Here is a 26,552-nt window from a genome sequence, read left to right as displayed (position 1 = left end):
CAAGCTTTCCAGTGACAATTTGTTTGACGAATACAACAACAAATCTTTCCTGTGCGCATGTGTGGTAAGAGGACCTCTCACTGCGTATCACAGAGTCACTTTTCTGTGTACAGCAGACTAAGTAAACATACCTCTCCCCAACTCATCACATAGTTCCACAGGGATCTGATGAGAAATGTCTCTTTCCTTCTGTATCTCTCTGAACATTCATGTAAGAAGACTATACTATAGGTTCCCATAGATGCTCGTATTTCTTTCACTTTTCTCATGTCAGTGAAAGAGGCAACATTGGTTCCCTGTATGGGGTCCTTTGTCATAAGCCACCCACTGGCAGTCGTACTTCCCAATGCTGAAAAAAAAAAGGTTGACACTGTTTTTTTTATTGCACTTTTTATTGTTTGTTTTTTTCTGACTGGTCATGGCAAGAGTAAAATATTCAAGATGCAGAAAATTTGCAGAGAAACATTTCTGCAGGGACAGAAATTTTCAAGGCCACCAGCTACCTCAGGGCAAGTAAGGGCTGTCCTTGAATCGATGTGATTACCTTAATGAATGTAAATTCCTGCAATGTTTTATTATTATACTTTTTCAAGCTAGAAATGGCAATGACTCTGGACACATTTTACTGGCTGCACCAACAACGGATGATATTATTTCCTATTATATTCACTTTGAAACAACCAGTTTTTTTTTAACTGCATTTATTTTTACTGTGCAAAAATGAAAAGAAAATATGAACGCATTAAGCAGGAAAGTAAATAAAAATATAATGTTGCTCCATACATCCTATGTCACCAGGACCCCAGGACCTCTTTCTGTTTTGATCAGCAAACAAACTCCTATTCCTCTCTTTTCTTCCTCTCTGTCTCTTGTAGCAAAGACTGAAATAGTGTTTGATTCTGAGTTGCACTGGCAGATAGAACGCCTGCTCCACGACTGCATGTTAACACACAGAGCGAGGAGCATATCATAAGCGTCAAGGCTTTGATACTACCAACCCTTAGAAATGTCAACAAGTGTCCGCCTATTTCCCTTCCCCTTGCTCTGTCTCGCACTGTAGCTGTCTCCCTCTTTTTCACTTCCAAACTAATTATTTCTGAAGCTTTTTTTTTGTGGCACTCTTTCATAACTGCATAAATAAGTGTATGATTCCAATGGTAACGGCCAGAATACCTCCCTTCCCCTGGGTAAACAGCAGCCTGAGAGTCCTGTTTGATTTAAGAGAACACCTTTATGCATGTTCTCATCACTTGCAGTTCTGTTCAGGCCCGGTTATGTAGTATCCACGGCTTTTTGGGTTTTTGTTTTAGCAGCATTGTTGTTAAAGCAGATTGCTGGAGATATCGAATTGGGGCAGTAAGGTGGATCATAGTGGCTTGTTAATTTTGGCCCAATCTTATTTTTAAGGAACATGTAATCTGTTCACAGTGGCATCTGATATAATGCGGTTACAGTTATGTCTGTTACACATGTACATAATAGAAAGTAAAAGTCGTTTGTGATAATAACATTAACCAGTTTAAAGTATCCTTCTGAGAAAGAGTTGACTTCTGAAATTAAAGATGCACTCAGTCATCAACAATTCTCAGGCTGTAGTTGGCACATCAAATGCATTACAGTACTTAATTATACACACTCGAGGCTTCATTATTCACCTGATGACTAAGACAGTAATACCCATAAATAATGTGGCTGATGCCTAAGAGATCTCAGAAGACAGAAAGTAAAATTACTGCAATAAAGCTAGACTATGTCACAAAGAGTTTATCTCCCAGCCAAAGAGTTCACCCAGTAATTAGCAGTCCTTCAGGCAGAAGGGGAAAAGTCATCAGTAAAATCACCAGCTGTGTGATTGGTTGAAATAAAAACCTGCATACATATAGTTCTCCGTGGCACATGGTTGGCCTCCATCCTTTTAAATGGTATTATTATTATGATTTGTGGCCAAGGCACCTGCCAGAGAACATTGGGTCGCTCACCTCTGGTGGGAGAAAGCCATTGCTCTATGCAGAGGAGGACGACGCCTCCCTCTGGTGGCATTTTTGGAACAGCCAAGAACTTGTTGGAGGGATTATAGGGAATGCCCCTGGGGTTTCCCTGGAAGAGCTGGAGGATTTGGCTAGAGAAAAGGGAGAAGGACATCTGAGCTACCTCGCTCAGTCGTGCCACCATGAAGCAGAGCAGATAAGCTGTGCAAAATGAAACAATTGTACAGACTTGGGTCCTTAATAGTAACGGTGTTAGATGTTTTGTTTTTGTTGTTGTTGGTTTAACCTTATTAATTTGGCCACCTGGAACAGCTTTTAAATGCAAAATAGCAATCCTTTGCAATCCGCAGCAAACAGATAAACAGTCATCGCAAAGGACAGAAGGTTATACAAAGACTATCAGGCCTGCACTGACTCGTGGCTGCCATGTTGTCAGTCAAAGGCACACACAAATAAGCCAAGAGGAATACATTTTCTTTTCTTCTCCCTCTTTCTCACTCTCTCATTCATACACACACACACACACACACACACACACACACACACAGTTGTGACGCAGTTTTAGCAGTGTCTGGCTGAGTGGAGATGGATGTGGCCAGGTAGGGCGGTGGGGGAAATGGATGACTGCAGGCAGCCCACACAATGGATGAGACTGGCAGCTCAGGGAGACAGGTCTACACTAATGAGTGACTGCCAGACACACACGCACACACACACACGCGCGCACACACACACACACACACACACACACACACACACACACACACACACAGACACACACACACACAGGTAAATGAAGGCTTGTAGGTATCCAGACTCGTAAACGCAAACATTAACAAAGTGAACATTTCATTTTTTGATTGGATACATTTACACACAACACACAGTATCCTCAAACTAACAAGCAAACACATTCACACAGACAGTGTTTGAAGTTTAAAAAAAAAAAAAGTATGTAATCAGTGTTCTCGTATTTATTTCACTTTTCCTTTCACTCTTTGTCAGTGTCAAACTACAGATGCTCTCATTACTTCTTCACCTTTTCTTAAAAACAAACACTGTGCTGGAGGGACGTACTGTATCTTCATCCATAGCTTTATTTCAAGCCTTTGCCCTATATTTCCTCCCCTCACTACTCACTACAGAACAGGTTCACCCTCTAATTTTACATTTATTTCCCTCAGGAAACAGATACACTAACACTCACATCTCTGCAAACAACCCCCCCCCACACACACACACACACACACACTCCCCCACCCACCCCTTCTCTCTCCCTCTGTGTGTGTGTGTGTGTGTGTGTGTGTGTGTGTGTGTGTGTGTGTGTGTGTGTGTGTGTGTGTGTGTGTGTGTGTGTGTGTGTGTGTGTGTGTGTGTGTGGGTGTGGGTGGGTGTGGGTGTGTGAGGGGGGGTAGGTTGTGCATGTGTGTTTAGTCTTTCTGTGTCAGTCTCTTAGTATCACATAGCCTAGAGGCTATAAAAGTGGGCTTCCTCAACAACTCAATAGAAAGTACATTTGAAAAGGAATAATCCAAGAGACCACGGAGGCACTGGGGAAACATAATGTGCAAAACAATTAAAAGCATTTCACTGTTGTTGCGATTGATTATTTACAGTGTCCGTGTAATGGTGAGGTTAAGAACAAGGCTACATCTATGTATGACATCAAGACCATTTCACCAACTGATGGCCAGCCTTTCTGTGGGCTTCCTTCTCCTCCCTGTTCTGCAGTGTAGCAGCTTGACGTCCTGTTTTGAGGCTTTGAAATGCAGACAGACAACTGAGTGATACCCCTATACATGTAGTACAACCACGAAGTTCGTCTTATATTCTGGCCTGTAGCTATCATTACAAATCGACTTGATAAAAGTTGCTCAATTTCAGCAAAGTTTTGTAAAAATATTATTTTTCTTCATTTAGATTAATTGCGCATTCTTTTTTGGGGGAGGGGGGAATAGATGACTTTTGTTATCACTAAATTTTGTGAGTTCATTTTGTCTATGGGTTTTGCTGTCGTTTCCCTTCAGTTGTATGGTTGAAGACAGGTCCTCCTTATAATATCAATATTATTGGCCATTTTTTCACATTTAATTTGATTGCACTATGAATTTTCTTTGTGTAACTCTAACCCACTTCATGCAGCTCCAGGCATTTTTGTCTGTTGTTTAGTCGACAGATTTACAGCATAGGTGTGTTTATGTTAATGTTTCCTCCATGGTTTGCAATGTGGGTGGCTTATATGAATACATTAATGTATGCTTTCATTCTGATTTGTGTAGGTAGTTTAGAGCTATCAAAGTTTTGGTGTGTGTGTGGTCAGGGTGGCACTAACACTGGTGGATAGCCTGTCATCTCTTCGCCATGTAGGCGGAAGGCCAACGCTGCAACAGCTTGGATCCACTTCACTTTCAATTAGTCGCCTGCCACTGTAGATTCCTCCTCACCAGCCTCTTTGGACGTGACTCAAACCCTGTGTGTGTGTGCAACAATGGCAGAGAGCACAACAGTTTATGGAGTGCATCTTACAGGGAGTTTTGTATGTAAATAATAAGAATGTGCTTGTGTGTTTGTGTATCTCTGGTTAGATGGCTGTTGAATGAATGTGTGTGTTTGTGTGTTTGTGTGTTTGTGTGTTTGTGTGTTTGAGTGAGTGAGATGATGCCCAGTTGACATGTCAACCCCTTTGCTAGAGACAGGTGCCAACCCTCTGGGTTTTATCTTTGTCTCTTTCTATCTGTCCCTATGTGTATACAGTACATACAAACACAGACAGGTTGTGGCCAATTTTGTCCCCAGTGTAAATGACACCTATGGTGACAAGTTCAGAGAATGACACAGAATGTCTTGTTGACATTAGGACTACAGTAAAACACCCAGTGGATTTTCCAACCACACTGAGATATGTAGATTTAATTAGTCAAAGCAACACTTTCCAGATGCAGCAGGTATCTGCCATGTTATTGATGTAAATTTCCCTAATGTTTTATAAGGACCAATGTTGTGATCAGATATTAGTTGACAATTTCACCAGTCCATAACCCATATTCCATCCCCACTGAAGACAACAAATTCTCCTTATAGAGTAAATTTAAGTTTTCCTACAACAGCACATAGGGCATTAATTAATTTCCAACTTGTTAATGCTTTGAAATATAGAGTCCACAGTAGAAGAATTTTATGTGGAGACATGGACATTGTAAATAGTATATATGGTAATTACTTCATTAATTAGCCTTGTCTCATTAGCATAAATCTTTGTTTATGCCATAGTGATTATGGCAGGATATTAAGCATTTTATTGCCTCTTGTTTAGGTTATTGAAATACTGTTGAACCTGTGATCACAACACAATATCGCTCATACGTCCTATTTTCGACCCCTCACATATCAGTTATAGCAAGATAAAGCTTAAAGTGTGTTTAAGCACACTTTCCAAACTATCACTTAAACTACAGGAAGCCTTTTTTAATAATGCACTTTCCAAGATGAAAGAGGGTAGCTGTGAGGAAAAAAAGCAATCAGAGTCAAGTACAACCAACATGCCATTAAACCTTTTAATGATCTCAACCTCTCCATATTCCAGTTCACTGCAATTAGCAATAAAATTCTTAACGGGTGTGGACTTATGATGTAGCTGTTTTAGCACAGGTCAAGTTAAACGGTCATGCATTCAGACCGGCACCATCTGTTATTTTCAGTGGTGTCTGACTCATGCAGAGGGCACCTTAATGTACTCTAAGTGCTTCTTCTTGCTGTTGCTATTTTCCCCCATCTTCATTTGTTTTCACTACAACTGCAAGCAGAATTAAAAATCAAGTTAGTGAGTCACACAAAAATCTACTTTACGATTTTGAGGAAATTTTATTTATAAACAATAAATAATTTGTGTTCTACAAAGATAATGCTTTAACATTCTCCACCAATATTTCACTTTTGAAGAGCATTTCCTGTCTCTCTCAACTGTACTATCTAATCAAGGCATATCCCCCCCCTCCCCAAGAAAAAAAAAAGAAAGATGAGTAGCTATTAATCGTTAAGTTTCAACAGATATTTAATTTACATTCAAACTGATTTGAAAACAAATACTGTAGCACCACGATGGAGAGCATAACCTAGACACTGACTTATGCTAATACACCTCTTATCTCATTGGGATTCTGTCAGAATACAAATGTTGTGTTTTTGTTTTTTTTAAGTATATTTTTGGGGGCTTTTTTGCCTTTAATATACAGGATAGTCGAGAGAGAGACAGGAAATGGGAGGCAGAGAGGAGGGGGGTGGCATGCAGGATAGGGCCGCTCGGCGCAGGATTCGAACTGGGGCCGCCTGCAGTGAGTGACTATAGCCTCAACACATGGGGCGGGTGCTCTACCAACTGAGCTAAACACCGCCCCCAAATGTTGTGTTTTTGAGTCAAATCTGAATAGTGTCATCTCATAAATTCAAATAGTCCATGTTTTCACTTTCCCTGTCCTTACCCAGTTCTTCAACCCTGTGCCTGTGGACCCTGGTTGTGCAGATTCACATCTGAAAAGCCAAACCAGATTATTTTTGAAAGCTTACAGCTCTTTTCAAATTCTCCCAAGATGCCTTGGGGAATTGTGACGGCTCAAGGTTGTTTTGGAGTGTCATCAGTATCATCTGAGAAATGAAGCAAATGAAACAAAACTATAGAAAACTTGTCCTGCTCATTTGTCCTGATCAGGGCACAGGGTTTGGCATTGTTGAGGCCGTTATCATGGCTGAGACAGAATCCTCCCGTCACAATATGGCTTTTGTTAAAGCTCGTCGACAGGATGCAGGCACGTCTCACACGCCCTTCAGGCAAACGGGGCTGGCTGTAACGGCCTCACACACTCACACTCTGGCTCCCACACACATGCACAGCGACACATCCCAAAGCTCAGAGGAGAATGGCGTAAAATATTGATAGCAGCATCCACTCCTCTGTCTCTCCAAGCCTTACCCAAGCACCCAATACAGCCATGCACATACACACACACACACACACACACACAACAAAAAGTACCTGTGTGCATGTAGATAAAAACTTGCACAAACTTGCAAGTAAGTTCAAATGCAGTCTATATTACACAGATGTATGTGTGCACACACTCACATCTCTAGGATCAGGGAGATACTGTATGTATTATTTACTGGAACTGCAGGGAATAAAGGAAATCAGAGTGAAAAAAGACCGTGGGGGAGGAGAGAGAAAGGTGGTGGGGAGGAAATAAAGTTAAGAACTTGAGGAATGGGCGAAACACTGCTGATTTTATTTGTTTAACCTCCCTTTCTCCATGCAAGCCTGGTATGACCACAAGCAAACACACACAAAAAAACAACAACAAAAAAACAATGAGAAAACCTTATATCCTCTTACTTTCACTAGTAATATATTTTCTCCTGCATGTAGTGGGCCTGCTGGGCCTCAGGAGATGCTGTTGAGCAGGAGGCAAATTGCAAAACACTTAAAGGCGTTATATAAATGCAGCACATTTGGTATCTCACCACATGGATAGTTTTAGTCCTGGGTTTCAGAATATCTTTCGCTGAAATTTCTGCCTCTACCTCAGTGCATTGAAGTTTAAAAAGGCTCTTTTTTGCAGGATTCAAAGCATCAATAAACCCTCACTCTCCATAACTTTACTGTGAACATTTTGAGGTATAATGTTTGAAAACTGTTGACAGTTGTTCTGTAGGTTACTTCTAAGAGACGATATTAATTAATCAGTTGGTTAGTTTACAATGTAAGGTACTGTATGTAAGTTTGGTGCTTAAACACCAAAACAACAAACAACACACTTTTGAATCAGCCCGTTCCAGGGATCTCCGCTGCATTGCCAAGCTGCCAGCCTCGCAACAGATCAATCATAGATCACAGTTAATGTCTCCCGTTACAGCACCCTGTGATTGCCCTGTTATTATGCCACTAATTATGACTATCATCATTATTATCATTTCTCTGTTATAGTCCATTACTCCAGACCCGAAAGAGGATGGCATAATGGTCCAAGTGGCAGTTATTCCATTTATCGGAAGTTGCGAGCCTTGCTGCATTATGTTTTCTGCTCAGGCCAAAGCTGAGGGCTGACAACTCCTCCAGTCGCCCTTAAGTTCCGACTAACTGGTTTGTAAATTGGCCAACTGGTTAAAAAGTGAAGCTACTGTGAAGTTACGAAAATAGGAAGTTGCAAAAGCGGGAAAAAGATGATTTTATTATGACCTCCAGTTAATAGCCATCAAAGATCAAACAAACACCAGTTCAAAAAAACAAAAGAAAAGAAAACCAAGGCCTGCTTTTCTGCTCATCAGTTAAAATAAAAGGGCTCGCAGAAAAATATTTTTAAACCATGGAAAATTGCCTCAGCCTCTCCTTTTGTAGACTGCTCTTTTATCCCTTATTGGACTTACTATCCTTAATTCCAATGAGCACATTTTCTTTTCAGACAAACATACAGACAGATTGGTGTAAAGATCTTTACCAATACACACGCTTCTCAGCTAAATAACAATCTGCTACCAAATCTGTTATTTTCAGCAAATCAATAATTTATGCCTCTTCTATTCAAAAACTTTGTTCAGCTTGATACAACTTGCATCACTCTGTGCTAGACATTTACACAGGAGAGTTTTCTTTGGGCAGATTTATGTCAGGACCTGTTTGACTTGGCGTTTTAGCCTATTTTGCTGGTTCATTGCTTATATTAAACATTTACATTGGAGCTATTATCTCGTTCAAGGCTCATTTCCAAGTGACTTTACAACTAACAGGCAGCATCTGCTTGAAAAATAAAGTGTGCACACTTTAAGTGCCATCCTGTGGGCAACATCGCAGATCAAATCAAGCACACTTGATGTTTACTCGGGAGGTGTCTCAACAGTGTGTTTCAACACTCCCACCCCTTTGCAAACAACCTGAGGCAATCTCCACACTTTCTCACTGGAAAGCACAAACAGATTTGGCTGCCTACACTGCAACACAAGCAGACGGATGGCTCACTAGATAGAAAGACTGTCCCATCTCTGCAAGGTGAAGAAATTAGTATAAACGTTTCCTCTAAATAGCTGCTGTCTCTCACAGTCGCCAACCTGAGTCAGCGACTGACTCATAACCTCCGTGGTTTGTTGTATGCCAGACACACAAGCTGTAGCAGTGTGATTAAGGCACAGAAAGAGCGTCGCATCACTGCACTGCTGGCAGAACACCATTTCTCTCCAGAAATGTCAAGTTTTCACAATTACAGACAAATACATTCAGGAGTTGGATTGACAACCATGTATTTTCGGAAATAATGCAATAGGCTTTGAAATAGTTTCATAAGCCAAAAGGGTCATGCACATTCCACAACCAATAGATGAACAAATCTACAAGTAAAATTATGAATAGCACACAGAATGGAGTCGCACAATATACAACATACACAGTGCAAGAAATAATTGAATGTATGTCTCCAACTTCCCTGTGACATTTAATTTGAATCCAAATCTCAACATTTCAAATGTTAACTGGGATTTAACATAATTTCCAGGGCCTAATTATAAAGTTGTACATTGATGTGCTGCTATGTCCAAAAAAAGAATTTTCACATTGTCCCAGGTACAGTTTCACAGGCATCATATAGTGAATATTTGAAAGCACTTTGTCACAGAAATATCAACTATTATGTTTATTGATAATTAATTCATTTGGAATGCTGAGAGGGAACATTTCATTCCTCATAGTGGCTTATACATAAGTGACAATAATTTATTGTACCAAGCTTTGATGATCAAACTGCAACAAAACAAACGAACAAAAAAAGAAAGAAAAACCATAGAAACTGGGATGCTAAATCCAGTGCTTACATCTTCTTTTGATCTCTCTATGTTTGCTTACATCATGAGTGTCTATTTGCCATCATGATTATAAAGCATCAGCCATAGAGTAGCCATCACATGCGCAAACAAAAGTAACAAACCAACATGGAAGTGACTTATGGTGAATCACACCTACTTTGCCTTAGTGTGAGAAGAAAATACAAAAGTGGCAAAGACCTGAAAGTACCTTAAACTGACTGAACTGACTAAATCCACATAAAGCAAACCCTGACAAAACAGACTTTAAATTAAACAGCTTTTCTCTTTTATACTTTTTCTCCTCCACAGCAGTGACCAGAAAGTTCTAGGACTGTCTAAATATTTAAGAATTCAAGTTATAACAGATGAAACTATTGCTAAACACAGCTATACATGACCTGTTCCTTCAGCCTGATGTTGTGTTGCCACGGTTCACTGTGATGCCTTAGTGACAAGCTAACAGGCCAACTCATTTACTGTGGCGTTGCTGTAAAGCAGCTGAATTTTCAAAAGGCAGCCTCACCTTTATCCACATGATATTCTGTCTTTAGTGTTGAGTCTGAAATGCCTCTAGATATTACATTTCAATGGTTTTGTGTCATGACTCCAGTCAATGCCACAAACTAGTCTTCATCATTGGAGGGTTGCGAAGAGTAGTGGCCATGGCAGCTGAGAAAATACCATGCAGAGAGGACAAGAACAGTGTGAAAGGTCAGTGTGGGTTGCTCATGTTTTATCCAACAAGATTCCCTTTGCTGTATAGCGCAACACTTTTGCTGTGGTTCAATCAGTGGATGAAATGTGACTCTGAAGTATTCCTTTGCTTGCTCAGAGTCATATTTATGAGCTCAGACCTCAGTTTCTGCAGGGAGCGCATCTTCAGTTTATAGTCTCAAATGAATTTAAAGAAGTTTGGGACAGTGGAAGTGGTTCACCCTTGAAAAGATGTGAGGTGTAATTGAAATTAAGTCTGCGATTATGTGATTATAAATCAGTAAATAAATAAAGATTATTATGATGGAGTCACAGTCCACAGGGCAGGGGAGGGGAAGAGAGGACACTGAGAAATCTCTAAACACATTTCCTGTTGACCAAAACAACAAATCAGCTTCTCTCCTTGAGAGGTCAGATCCAATTTCTGATTAGCCCTTTTCTGTTTACCAATTTGTATACCTTTTATCATTGCCTTTAACTGGTAAATACACACTGCAATAATGCTTAAGTTTTCATTTTTTTCATTTTATAAACATGGGCCAACAAATTAATTATGAAATTAGTTTTAAAAGAAATTTCAAAAACGTGCAAAACATTTTATTTGCAGCAAACATGCACTCAGGGAATAAATGAACAATTAAACAATGTTGTTAATTGCAAGTTGATTTGATTAATTTCTTACGTAACAACATGAATTTAACAGTTAGTGATTTCAGTATTGTTGCACCTGCTTCATTTAAAAAACACTATAACTTGGTTTCTCCAAATACAAACACACAAACATTTTACACACTATATACTCAGTTGGTTAAAACTAATGTTTGTCTAATACAACAATACTGCAATAGATCTTCTATTAGAAGTAACTTTCAATTTATGTTGAAATTGTTTTTGTTAATTTGGCTGAAGGATGGAGTTAGAGCTGCTGATGTTCAACACTGATTTATAATGAGAGGAGTTTTGGGTCTTTAGCCTATAACCTCATTGATATGAATGGGGGGAGGCAAGATAGAAACACCTGTCTGTATTATTCAGTATTAGATTCATATATGAGTTTCAGTCAAGTGTTACTAAGAAACTGCAAAGTTAAAAGCCTACAGTACAACAAAATAAGAACGCCTTAAGGGGCCTTGCATTCAGTCAGATGTTGCAACTTAAAAAAAAAACTGCCACAGAAACATGCATTGAAATTTACTTCCATGAAATGAGCATTGCAGGATTTTGTTATTTTGTTGTTATTCTGTTAATGTATTGTTAATATTCAGCGTTGCCGATATTTGGTTGGATCCCTGCTTTAATTAGCAAGCTTAGTTCCCTCTGTTGTGATATACTGTTTGTGCAAATTACAGGCCACTGTAATTGAAGAGGACACAAATTGAGTGGATGTGTGCCAGAAACCTAATCATGTGGCTGCAGTTCTTTGGCTGCTGATAGAAGCTGACCAGTCATCTACTTCTTAATGGTGCTTTAAGAATGGCATTTGCTGCTGTGTGTACTCATTGGCAGAGAGAGACAGAGAGGAATACTAGCAGATCACGCCATGCCAAGTACATTAACATATCCATCTGGTGTCTCATTCTTCCTCCACTCCCACTCACCTCATTGGCCCCTGTTGCCCCCATCACTGGGCTAGAGTGGGCCCTTCCAGGACAAGGTCATGTTGTTGGCGTATGTTATGAATCTGCCACCTGATCCCAAAGGTGCCTGTGGGGACCTGGCAGACCAGCATGCTGGCAGGGTGGCATTAGTGACTCTGTGGTAGTAGTAAACTGACAGGAAGCAAGGCTGGATCATGCAATCTGGGTCACAAAGGAGCACACTGACACATACACATTCAAGAAGTGAGTCCTTTCTTTGTTCGTGGCATTTCTCTCTTACTCTTTCTTTCCCATTTTGGTTGTTCCTACCCTCTTCACTATTACATAGAAAATTATACAAATACAGTTACAATGCTTGATGTGGTTCAACTGTTAACACGCATACAATCTGTGTGTCTTTGCTGCAGGGTTTCACATCGTAGCCAGGTTATCTGCGGCTCACCGATAACCAAGTGTGCAACAATATGCAGTGTGGTCAATACCAGACTTATATTTCCATGGGAAACAGGTGAACAGACAGATGGCATAACCAGAGCCAACGAAAAGCTATTCAACTGAAACATACGTAGGTGCAAAAAAAAAAAGAAATTCCCAAAGAGTGTCAGAAACATACAGGATATGTAATTCACCGAGTTAACTCATTACATCTTATAGTCCAAGCTGTGTGGTATTATTATCACTGTAATGGAGAGCAAAGCATTATCTAAAATTAAAATCACATCAGTGGAACATTTGAGCCAAGCATTTTAAGCAGATGGTTTGTGAGTTACATATCTTAATTTATCACCGTGACCAATGAACTTGGTTTAACAGTTTGGGCTAAATTCCACTGAAAAATGTAAATGTAGGTAAATGATAACCATGTGACATCCAATATTATTACATATTAACTTATCATTGACAGGGATTTAGAGGGATTTACTGTGCAATAAATGGCTACCGGTTGGTACACTTTTCCTCCATCTGTTGCCCTGTGTGAACATTAAATCAGCTGCTCCAAATCCTGCACCACTTTGCGATATGAAAATTAAAATTATTCTTGAGGATTTTAAATTGGGCTTTTTTGGAGTGAACTGATGCCCCTGCAGAGGCAAAGACCAGCTAAAGAAGAGTGAGTTGCTGAAGCAAGGCCTTTCCATGCCTTTGTTTAGCCTTTTATTCTGACCTATCAGTATGAGATGATTCAATTAACAAGGGAAAAGATGGATGCATTTCTGCTGAGTGTTCATGTTTTCTGCCCTCTCCACATGTACATTTGCTCTTTTTTCCTGGGTGTCCTTTGATTGTGGGTCTTAAATCAGTTACTCTGCACATTCTCCTCGTCTCCGAACCTCACCTGAACCCTCAAGACCCCATCAGACCACAGATGATGATGATATGCTGTCATCTCTCTGGCAACCTCTAGGCCTCTTCCTTACAAAACAGCATCTACACACACGAGCACAACTACACACTTGCGTATGGTGTGTTTTGGTCAAAGAGAAAGGCAGTAAAGAAGTTTTAAAGTGAAAAAGATGCCAGGAAATTGAGTTTCTCCGAAGATAGTATAATAATAACCACATGTTACTGGTGCAGATGATGCTGTTTATCTCAATCCAAGCATGTTTCCAAGTTAAAATTATATTGGATATAAGAACAATTTAAATCAACTAAAGTAGCATATTATCATACAGTATGGTGTACAAAACACCATTACAATAGGCTCCAAACTTTGATATCATGTTGAGAAAGGAGAGTGTTTTTGTTGAGATCTGGTATAGTAATGGTATGCAGAATTTTTTCTTTTTCCAGACAAGAGCTGGAGAATTCAGCTGAAGTATTTTAAACATACAGCATATCCACAAAACACACAGACAGTTATCTAGCATTGCCTGCGTTCAGCCCCCATTTAAAGTTAAACATGGTCTTCAGTTTAGCCAAGGGCACATGGAAGCCATCGATGTAGTCTAAACAATAAACCAAACATATGTCTCCTGATATCAAACATCTTGAGAAGTGCCTGCTTACTTTCTGTTTTGTTAATGTATTCATACAAACCCCCCTCAATTTCCAGTCATCACATATCCTTATGACTTATCATTACCATGAATTCCTCAGATGAAGGACATTCCTTTTTGTTAAAGCCAACAACTGTGATTTTGACAAACAAACAAGAAAGCTACAGTTTACTTAAAAGCTCCCCTAAAGCAGCTTTAAAGCAGATATCAGTGGAATGTTTTTGTTAATATAAGTCCTAAATAGTCCTATTTTCCGTCAGCAATCACTTACATGAAGTATTTCAGCCTAAACACGAGTCTCTCCGTCACTCTGCTCTGCTGTAACCCGAGGAGAAAATTTTCCTTGTGGGATACAAGTGTTATCCAATGAGGGGAGAGAACGGCATGAAGGGCTGTGTGTGCAGCCAAGGGATGCGCGTGAATGTGGTGACGTAGCACGAGGACCAATTGATGCCTGACAAGGGCGGGGGCTGCTAACTCATGGTGCGTTCAAGGAAACTCGTACTTTGTGTTTTTCCTTCCTGTGAAGTCATACCAGTTCGATCTGGTACGAGTTCACGGGTCGGAAGTTACGAGTGGCCGTTATAGGGAACTTTCACAGACAACAGGACGGTAAAAACACGAGCTACGGGTTACCTGGAACGCTACCAAGTCGTAGTTGTGACTTGAAGCTGTAACTTACGGTTTCAAAAGCCTGCCTTGAACACAGCATTAGCCGAAACGGCCGTGCCGCTGTTATCTGCTTTAAATAAATCTGCTTTATTCTCATTGCAGTCACACTGTTCTTTATTTATCTCTCTGGCTGAGAATTTCTCTCTGTCTCTCCTTCTGTGGGTGGTGAGGTCAAAGGATACCCTTCGTACATTCATTCATAAGAGCCAGCTGGATGAAGGCTTCAAAATATTAGCTCAACTCTTAGCTTTCTCACATGCAAAGGGTGCTGGATCCTTCCCTCTCATTTATCGTCTCCGATTTTTTTTCTCTCTCAATTCACTTCATTCAAACATTGTCATTTATGTGAAAATGTATTCCAATTTTGAAATTGTTAATTTGTAGAAGTGAGGATAACAATTGTCTAAAAAGGTGTGCTTAAACTTTGTAATACCCTTGAGACCAATTCGTACCTTAGTAGCAAAGTAGCTGATAGAACGGATAATGGCTTTGCCCCATCAGCCATCATCTACATGAATAAGATGTTGCAGCAGCACTGGCAATTACTGTGCCTTTATTTACTGTCCTTTGTACCTGTGAAGTTATTTGTTTTGAGTGGAGGATGTTTTTGTATTGTCTGAAGTATGTATGAACTGGATGCCACCTTCTTTTTAACTGTAAACCAAATTTAACAACGGGTACTGATAAATGAACCTAACCCAAAAACTCTGTTTAGTGGTCAAAAGACAGGTCAAGGGGATTAGTTTCTATTGTTGTTATTTGCACCCTCAGTCTTTTTAATCTTTTCATTTTTTATTTACTTACATACGTAGGTATTTTCTTCCTTTCCATAAAAAATAAATAAATAATAAATAAAATCATTTATTTCAAAATTGATTTACAAATTCCTGCCAGGAAACAAGCACCAAATTCCTACAGGATTCTGAACCACCTGATCACATTCATGAGCTGAACTTGGACTAAATTCTGACGTGATAATTTGGAAGCAGGAGATATGAATTCTGTGACAGCAGGGTTGTTAACTTAAGAAATCAACAGGCGTGACCAAGTGAGGTCATTCCCTGCTCAGCTGCCACAGTGACAGTTACAGTGAAGAGGCTGAATCCCATTTAGAGTGATGCCTGCTTGGCAGCTCCTTCCCCTTCCCCCTCGGAGCCATGTCCCCAGCTCCCACATAGAATACCATTGTCATGAAGTAAAACACAATTCATCTCAAGTCAGTTGATATTTCTTTAAAGAGAATCTCTCTGCTATCTGATTCTTCTCTCTGTGCCCACTGTCATCTGTGATCTCTGAACATTGTCCTCAGTAATGTTGCAAATAAAACTGAACTCTGCTCACAAACATAGTCTCTGCTTTATCATAGAGCGATAGATTTTTACACCCCCTATGAATCTCCCACAGTGCATTTTAATGAACAAAAAGTAGCATTTCTATTCTATTCGGTTTTCTGTTTGCAATAATAGACACTGACAGCTTTATTTTGGAGCATACTGCAGGGTTTTTCCATTATGTTGTCAGTTGAGTGCCTTTTATTTTGATTTAAAAAGTTTAATTTTTGGCTCTGTTGACAAGTGATGCACCTATTTCCAGTACTACTGTGATTGAGTCGCTCATACCTAAGGATTTTACAGTGATAATCCTATTTATGGTCATGACACTTTGTATCAAATATCTTCAGCCTTGATGTGCTCAAATAATCCCTTGACAAAGTCATAAGTCTTTTTCATCTTTACACATTAAAATGCCAACCTTCAGGCAATGTTTTTGTGAATCTGAAGTTGGAAAAAAACTCATTTTACAAGAAATACAGATTCAGTCAGAAAAACTTCATCCTCAGCAAGACAACCTGGAGAGAGGATTTGTTGCTGAGATCAAATGTTGGGACCATCATCCATGTGTTTGCATTGAAGATGAAATGGTATACATAATATGTATGGTATAATCTGTTTAACAATTTCAAATGGCCTTATTAACTAAATTTAATTTTGTAGGCATAACAAAGTAATTCACACCACCCTTCATCTAATCACTTTTTGCTGTACAGGATATACTGTATATGGTAACTTGGGTGCCCATCCAAAAAGTCCTATAGATCCAATGTTTTACTGAGATTACAGTTGGTGAAGACTGATTCAAATAGACCCGAGAAGCTGACTTCTAAAGGAAAGACATTTATTCAGGTGTTTATTTAATTGCAATGCACTAGTTGGTCCCAAAGAGGTTTGATTTTATGTCACCAGAAGACAAAACATTGCCTCTGATTTGGTTTATTTTCTGCAGGGAAGTGTGGTATGTGTAATCTTATAAGGGTTTCCCCATTTTTCATGAATATTTTCCCCTCTCTCTCAAGGATTGGTTATAATTTGAACCAATTGCATATGTATGTGTGTTTTCTCCACTGACTTTTGCATTGAGAAGCTCTTAAATTTCCTGCAGTTTTGAAGTTTTAATTAATCCTGTTTCTCTGCGGATATTATTTATTATTACATCGCTCCAACTCTGTCTCTGTCACAGCTTTGGTCAGAGAATTGATAAATACAGTAGGTCACCTGGTGAGTAAAAGACCTTGACTTGAGAGGCTGATAACCACTTTTTAATATGGGAACCATATTCATTTATCTTCCTCTGTAATCAGTCTTTTGCCATCTGATTATTAATTCAAAGTGATGATTGCATGTTGTACCAGTTCAGTTCCACTCATGAGGGTATTTGTGTGTTCATATTAGAGCTACAGGCCCTCCTCTATGCTGTAGGTATGGTAGTGGAATCTGCAGCAAGCATTCATCAGAGAGAATAAATGTATTTGACCAAGGTTCCCCCTCACACGGTACTAACCCAGTCTGAGAACAGACAAATTGTTCATATTCAAGCTGCTCCCTAATGTCATTTTCTAAATTCATTATGACATGGGAGCTCAAAATGAAATGAAAGCCTACTGCTTTCATCATTATTGTGTTATCACTCCCCTCCTCTCCCTCAGTTTCTCCTCCTCGTTGGTGTGATTCGTTTCACCTCATTCCTTAAACAGTGATTCACCTTTTCCCGTGCCCACTGAGGTCTTTTTATATCCAAACCATACATTAAACATATACTACGTCAAACAGACGTTGCAGTGGTGTCACAAACCTCCATTATAACGGCACCATTATTCACAATATGATAACACAAAGTCGACAGTCACCAAACATCCTGTGCTCTCCAGAAATACCAGCAGCCATGAGCCAGAGATGCTGTAAACAAAAGAGAGAACCAGGACAAACGAGTCATGTTTTCTTGCTGCTGAGTGTTAAATGTTCAGAATAAAATGACTCTCACATTCTCACACCGACTGCAATGAGAGGAATTTTACTAATCCCGTTCTTACACTGTCTGCTGTGCTAAGGGGATGTACAGTATCTCACAACTCACATTCAGTAAGTAAAAAGCTGGTCATAGTAGATTTCTCTGTGATTTGGAATAGCTCTCGGTCAGTGGCGGCTGCTGGTCTTTCAAAAAGGGGAAGCCGTTTTCCAGCCCACATCCTCAAATTTGTCATTTTTTTATACAATCCTCCAGTGTATGTTTCAAAATAGCTGCCAATCAAAAAGGGATTCAGCCAGTTTAGACAGATCCTCCAATCATCCCACTGCTCCATTCATTCACAGAGACGCTGAGCGTCCGTGGAAGGGGCAAAATTGCAGTCCGATGACCGTCTGGTTTAGCTGCAGTAAAAAAAAAAAGGAATCTCTGCTTCTCTGCTTGAAGTCCATGGATGCTGAGCTTGAGCAGGTTTAATGCACTGTGACGCTACTGGAATGTATGAGAAGAAAATCGCATCAGTCGACCTGCAATGAGTAGCTGACTGGCTACTGGCTACATGTTCTAATGCATTTTTAGTCAATGAAATATAAACACAACAGTTCATATTTGACCTTTTTTTTTTTTTTACATTTTAGAGGAAACAAAGCTTCCCTTGCAGTCTTAGAGAAATTGCCTCTGCTCTCAGTCATGTACCATTTAAGTATTACATATTGCCTAGAGAACAGGCTTTATAGTTATTTCTATAGTGTACAAGGGAGGAGGTACCACTAAGTATTTAGCAAGGGCTAAGCTCCACCAAAGCACTGTGTGAAATATCTCTTTCAGAAATGCTTTTGAAATGTCAGCTATGGTCTAACAAGTCACCATAATAGTTTAGTTACATTTGTTAATGTGGACTACTGAAGCTTATGTGTGAGAGATAACAGTTCCCAATTCAATAACATACACTACCTACTTCTGGTGAGGAAGCTGTAGGAAAATGAAGGCTCTGCCATACATAGCTGTTCTTCAGAATAGTTTAGGACATACAGTTTAGATGAGTTGGAAGTATTCAATACTGTACATAAAATGACCAAAAGGAATCACTGCACTGATGCCCACAACTCTAAAAGAATGTGATACCACACAGCCAGACTAGCTGCCTTAAGATAAGATAGGAATAATGATTCAAATGTCAAGGTATATTTATATTTATTTGTTTGTTTTTTCAAAGGAGAAGGGATCTTCACATCAAGTTATGTAGAGAGGTACCACTGATGAATAAATGAAATAGTGAGAGAATAAGAATAAGTTCTGACTTTGCATCAATAGTGCAAATATAGGAAGTAGTGTTGTTGTCTGATAGGTATGAAATCAGATATCTTATTTTCTGCCATGGTTAAATGTATTACATGATGCTAAGCTTCCACACCGAACCAAAATGCTGTTTAAAAAAAGAAAAAAAAGAAAATGTAGTTTTATGTATTGGTAATAAATAGTGATAAATGATTTAATTATATGCCACATGACAAATCCATACCCAAGAGTGAATTCTTCCTAATTTTTTAACACCATGGGCACTGCAGGAAACATCACTCCTACCCCGGCACACACACGTATACACACCCTTGTCACTGAAGAAAAAGAACACAGCAGAGATTTATAGAGCCTCTGTAGGATGTTCAATCTCATTAGAAGTGTTTCTACACAAATAACAATACATCAGATTCAATCGCTTGATTATAGATTTTGGTAGTGTTTGTGGGCACCACCTGCATGTGTGCTGACAGCTTCCTCTGTGTGTGACGGTGTGTGTGTGTGTGTGTGTGTTCGGGTATGTCTATCTCAGCCAGAATAAACAACTGTGGGAAGTGGCAGTTGGTGAAAAATGGGCATCACCTCTCCTCGCTCTCCTCCTATTGATTTAATCTCTAGCCCTTTGCCATTCGCTGCCAAATTTGTCTTCACAAAACAAATCTGAGTACGATCCTGTCCACTCTGGTTTTGTTCGCATGAGTCTGTGAAATAAACATAAATAACCATGACGGGAGGTCAGAATATTTCCCGGCTGAGAAGTAATTTCCCTGACTGGGGAGGACAGTTAAGAAGCCTGCATGCATCCCTGTGGCACGTTTTATGTCCTGTTCATCTTTCCCTTTTTCTTCTGTAAATTAGATTTTCTTCACCAATATTTGTACGAAAGAATAACTCTACTTTTATTCTTTACTTTTAGGAAGCATACCACCAAGTCTTCATGAAGAAATCAGTTAATTCTGCACCCCTCTTGCAGATGAACACTAATCAGAATGATGGACAGAAAACATGGCAGAGAGAAGCTTACATGAAAGCCTGTTTTTCATAATAAGACACAACTTTAAAACTACACTAACTAGTGGAACCTCACGGTATTCATTATACTGTTCAGTCAGTGTTTAAATATATTCTCCCAATATGCAAAAACAAAAAGAAGTAGGACCTTTTTTATTTAAAATGTAGGGCTGTCACAATGTTGTATATCGTAGTAGTTGCTGTTGTTTTTTCCTTAAATTCTACATGATTTAAAGCCCTGGGATTTCTGTTTCTAGCATTGAGGTGTTTTTTTTCCTTGGCTTGCTCTTCCATGTAAAATCTCCATGTGCAGGGTTTAGGGCACAGGCCTGATCCCCACTGATTGGAAACCAGCTCTCGTCTGGAGGTGTGATCATAACAGAGTCTGTCTGAAGCCTGTGGATTTTCTCTGGTGGCAGGCTTACCTGAAATACAGCTTCCACAACTGGCATCTCCCTGGCAGTCACATCCAGGTTTTCTGCAATTACAAACCGCTGGCAGTGAGTTGTTCCCATCATGTCCACATGGGAGGGCAGTAAATGAAAGCAACCGAGTAGAAAAAGAAAAAAAAGTTTGTTCCTTACGCACGTCTGCAGCCACTTCCCACACTGCACACTTCCATCACCTCCCCCACTCAATCTCATTGTGCTGGCAAATTAAAATTCATGGGTTGCCAAACCATCCATTCTCCCTCCATTGCTTAATTGTCTCGAAAATTGAGGAGATTACCGGGTGCGATTTATGTACAAATAAGGATCTGTCAGAAACCTGGCAGACTATACCATGACACATAGACGTGATTATTCGGGAGCCGTAGGCAGTGGCCAACATGGGATAGCTCAAGTCCCAACATCTATCCTGTTCAATTCTACCCTCAACCTGTATGTATGTCTTTCTGAGCAGTGCACACCTCAAAGAACCAGACAAAGCACAGGGGAGAGGGCAAAACCCACAGAGAGGACTGAGAGCATATATCATCACTCAGTGTATTTTGATGCTGGTCAGCATCCTCTTTGTTTACAAGTCTACTTTGAACATCAGTGCAGCACACCTAAGATCAGTGACTGTTAGTTGCCACAACATTGGTATTATCAATATACTTTTTAGAAGCTAGATTAGGTATTGGCTGCTCAGAAAAAAAACTTTTCATGCCATATTATGTATGTTAGACTATGCATGGCTACTGATGGAGTCAGACCTCACTGGATTAGTCATGTACAGTAAGTAAAAAGTCAAACCACAGTCCTGCAAGTCTTGATTTGCAGATCAACAAACAGTCAACCCCTGTATAACAATGTGGCTACACACTTAGCATTTAGGTTTGAATGTTTTTTTCTCGTGCTGATTCAATATTATTGGTTACAAGAGTTCATTAATCAAGTACATTGTCAACACATTGCAGTTAGTTGTTATCAGCTGAGTTAATATCTGGCTCACATGTGATTGTGTAGCCTCAAGCCTGTAATAAAAGTCTTTAAAGCAAACATGAAGCAGCAGTTGAATGAACTGTCAATTACTGACAGCTTGAACTTCACACTTAGCGTGCTCTGCACTTTAGCGGGTTTCCCGATCCCATCAATCACAAATGGTGCTTTTCTTTTGAACTTCATGGGGTCTGACACCGCCTCTCTCTGAAATGACTCACCACTGCTGTATATACAACACTTAGTGCTAAACTAATAGGATAGACAAGGCAATAAAGAAATACTCAAGAAGTACAAATAAGTCTTCAGCTTCAGTTAAATGTTTTCTCTGGTGTTTGTCTCCCAGTGAATTGGTGACATGACATGTTTGAAGAATTGATGAAACTGATGTATTTTGTTTTCTGTCAGTAAATCATCATATTTCAGACAGCTCCTCATAGTTGTTTGTGGTAAATTGTAACAGGATCTCTGTCTATGAATCCTTCCAGTCAGACAGGCAGTATATCAATAGTTACTTATTCAGAGTCTTCTACCATGATGTAGACCCAGTCCACTCTCAACAAGTGCTCCAACCAGAACGACCATATAGGTTACTTGTCCCTGACCTCACCTAACCTCCTGTTTTGTCACAATTACTGCAGATGCTAGAGTTCAGTTTCCCTGTATGACTGATCAGGTCAGAAACCATAATCTGTGTGTGTATGTGTGTTCCTGTACCATCTCGATGCTGATTGTCTGATCTGACGTCAACTCTCTTTGCAGTCCAAATCCCCACTCACTTGCACGCATGCAGGTGTATCTCCATGCGAGCGGTTTGACCGCAACAGCATGAGTTTGTGTGTAAATGTGCAGGTGTGTGTGCAGCTGAAACCACATGCTCTCTCCTGGGAGGGAGCCAAATGAGGCTGTGTGATTATAGCCCTACCAATGTAATCTCACCTCTTAGAATGCTGCCACTCAACCCCACATATCCTCTCTCCTCCTCCCCTCCTCTCCCCCATCCACTCCTCCTTTTAGTCCAGCCAATTCCACCTAAATCCAATTTGTTATGGTTTCAAATAAGGCCTCGTTTTTCTGTCCTCTCGCCACTTCGAACAAAGTGCCTTCTGTTATTGCTTGTCCAATTTGAAACAGTTTTTTCCCCCATCTTTCTTTCTCCTCAGGTCCACTCTTGTGGTGATGCACAATAGGCAGTGTAGACGCTATATGTGTAGTGCAAGATGGAGCAACTGAAAAGCTCTTGCACAACCCACACAGAGATGATCTTTTGTAACTGGAGGACATTATTGGCATTTTGCGTCATACTGAACTTTGGTTTTATGCTGATGCAAATCCTGATTGATGACTGATGATCCCATGGTATCTTATAGTGTGTGCGTGTGTGTGCAGGCGCTGATACTGTAGTTTTGGATTCATGCTGCTGTTATAACATCTTATATCTTTTGGTTTTATTAAAAGGATACATTTTATTTGGACATTTGCCTTCTCAAGAAAAGATTGTATTTTTTCTAAACAGATAATCATCTCTAATTAAATTTAATTAAGATCAGGAGAAGGCAGAGAGGGGTGATTTTTTAATTGTTCAGTAAATGTATTGCATGAAATGTGTTGCTTCAACATTCCTTTCTTCTATGGGTCCTGTTCTTAATTGATAACCTGCCTCTGGGTTAATGCTTATGGATGCAGCTGTTATTGCATCACAAAACATTTAGCAATAACGAGGGTTTTTCCACAGTCTAGTTGTTGATTGATGGGAATTGTAACCATAAAAATAACAATGTGGTGGTAATGATGATGATAGGAATAATTATAAAAATTCTAATGAGGTCTTAGTGGTGGTAGTGATGATGGTGATGGTGATGGCGACGATGATGAAGACAGATGGTGATACTGAACAGGAGTCAGAAATGCAAGTGTGTGTATGCAGGTTACTGCATGCCACTATACTAATAGATGTTCAGGTCTGTAATGTGTGTGTGCGTGTACGTGTGTGTGTTTTATGATCTCAGTAGGAAGTTATTGTTGTGTGTGTTTGCAGGGGATGATGTATCTGGAGGAACGTAGGCTGGTCCACAGGGATCTGGCGGCCAGAAATGTTCTGGTCAAATCTCCCAACCACATCAAGATCACCGACTTTGGCCTGGCTCGCCTGCTGGACGTTAATGAGAAGGAATATAATGCTGATGGAGGAAAGGTAAATAAATAATATACACTATCACACAAATAGACACATAAAATAAGAGGAACATTTTTAGTGGTAGCCTAAAATTTGTTTTTGGAAAATCTAAATATTTTGAGAGGTGAACACATGTAAAATTCAATGGACTGTCTGAGATTTTGGGAAATACATTTTTTAATTTCAGCTCAAAGGGTTCCATGAGAAGATAAGTACTACCCATTTATGTTTATGGTAATATCACTTAGCTTATCCTGTGTCTTGTCTGGGCACAGTGGCCGGAGGTTTCTTGATCAGACAGAACTTGAAGCATATTTTAGAAGTGGTATGATTGCATACAAAGTCAGTGGAGAGACCTAAGTATACAAAAATTTGCCAAAGGCAATGCAAACTGAATTTAAATATTACCTGTTACTAAGTGCCGATTGTCAGCTTTGTATAAGACATTTATGAATATTATTCTATATAAAATTAATTAAGTGTTGAATGGGTATTTCAGTTCATTATTATTAACTTTTAAATGAATTAGGTAGTAAAATGAAAGCAGTGTTAATAAATCAGTAATATATTATATGATCAGTTGAGCCTACATTTAGCTCCGCTGCTTCACAATGAGGAGGTTCTGGATATGAACCCTGTGTGGGGTTTCTCTCTGGAAACTCCAGCTCCCCCTGCAACCCTGCACAGATTAGCAGTATAGCGGGTGGATGGATGAATGGATGAGCCTGCATTGAATGACCTTATCAGCTTTTATTGTCTGTTGTTGATGATTTTGGGGGCTCACTGAGATACAATATTATTGAATTATTGTTTTGGACCATACCACAGACATGTTGTAAAAGACAACAATAATAAACAATAGATATTAGCATTAATTAGGGTTTTATATCCTGAGGGAGGAACTTAGCTCATTACAAAGGACAGTTTTAGTGGAGTTAGTGAGATACTCTTCTGCTCTATTGAACCGTTTTATTCACTATTGGGGAATGGAGATCTCAAAACCGTATAAACATAATAAACTAATAGTTTCTCATGGCTCTCCATACACTGGCTTTGGGCCTCCTATAATTTCTATTCATGCTTTTCTTCTTTTAGGTTTTGTTTTTTCAACACTCCCTTCTGGAGAAAACCCCTCCCACCCACCAAGCAGAGTGAAAGACAAACACACTATACCCTTCAATATCTTCCTTCCCTTAACCTCCAGCACTGTAATCAATAGATCTGGAGTTCAGATCTAATCACTGTGTTAAACTTCTTCTCAGGCCTCTCTGCCATTTGCTCCAGCTTGTTCCAATAGTTACTCTTTCATTAAACCCTGTTCTCTCTCTAACATGCTAGTCAGTTCTGCCAAAACACTTCACTGAATGCCAATATATATATATAAACTCTTTTTATGTGCTCTGTTTCTCTCTGACAGATGCCCATCAAGTGGATGGCCTTGGAGTGCATCCATTACAGGAAGTTTACTCATCAGAGTGACGTTTGGAGTTACGGTAAGCCTTCATTTCCTTTTAGGAATTGGATAGAACAGGCAGACCTTAGATTTTGTCAGTGATTTTTTTCTTTTCAAATGACATCAATCATGACATTATTTCCTCTTTTTTGGAAATTGATGGTGGCCTTACCGTACGTACAGACCAAAAAAATATATTTCTGGCTGCTTCACTAAGGACAGTGTTGAGGTCCATGGGCACTTTGACAGGGATGTAGAGCTAGCAAGTTTGTTTAGAATTCTTTGTCTTCTTTTTAAAGGATCCACACAGCAAAAAAACATGTCAACTAATATTTCCCCTAACTGGTTAAAACTCATGAATTTGCTTTTGAAACTAGAAACTACTTGTTGTAGTTGGTGCTGCTAGTTAGATTAGCAGCACCAACTACAACAAATGATCACTTCCTTATACTGTATGGACCTTTTAATCATATCTCTAAACATTCTCTAAAAATAACTGACTGAATGTATTTTTCAAAGGCCATTAGTGCTACTATAAGTGGCACATGTCCATGTACTGTAGTCTGCGAGGGTAAGTTTTCAGCCTGCAGTAGATGCTGGGCGGTATGTCGGCTGTCCTTGGCTTATGTGTGGAGTTCATTCTGCCACCTTGGGGTCAGAACAAAGCAGAGTTTGGACTGTAATTAGCAAACAGAGGGAAAGGATATATCGGTGTACCAAAATGCTTGTCAGAATACTAACATGACGGAAAAACAAGAGATATTAAAAACATGATTTGGGGATTTCTGTAGACTGTGGATACAAGTTAGTAGACTGAAGGTATTTGTTGTGTACAGTTAACCCCAGACTTATGGGTTAGGGGGAAATTTCTAGATCTGATACAGCTGTAACTGTGCTTATAGGTGAAATGGGAAGAGACTAATGATTTCCCGTACTGCTAGCAGTCAAAGACAGTGTAAAATACAAATAGGGTGAGCTGAATCTTTAACTCCTGTAATATTAAAACCAGTCTATCAGCATGTTGGCAAGATTTAAATCTAAAGACTGACCCCCATTATTTCTCAGTCTTATGAGATTTTTA

At 39.6% G+C, this 26,552-nt stretch overlaps 1 protein-coding gene across 2 annotated transcripts in view; it reads left to right on the top strand.

The window, feature by feature from the left end:
* erbb4b (erb-b2 receptor tyrosine kinase 4b) overlaps positions 1–26,552 on the top strand; it is a 323,074-nt gene that overhangs the window by 278,019 nt on the left and 18,503 nt on the right. For both annotated transcript variants that reach the window (XM_085766219.1, XM_085766220.1), the window contains exons 21-22: positions 23,881–24,036; positions 25,436–25,511. In XM_085766219.1, the coding sequence (XP_085622345.1) occupies positions 23,881–24,036; positions 25,436–25,511 (232 nt within the window). The remainder of the gene's footprint in view (positions 1–23,880; positions 24,037–25,435; positions 25,512–26,552) is intronic.

Source organism: Trachurus japonicus, chromosome 21 (assembly GCF_045865225.1).
Source record: "Trachurus japonicus isolate A0001 chromosome 21, Traja_1.0".
NCBI lineage: Eukaryota > Metazoa > Chordata > Actinopteri > Carangiformes > Carangidae > Trachurus > Trachurus japonicus.
The sequence above is the reverse complement of the archived record's forward strand: the minus strand, read 5'-3'. Positions and strand labels throughout refer to the sequence as shown.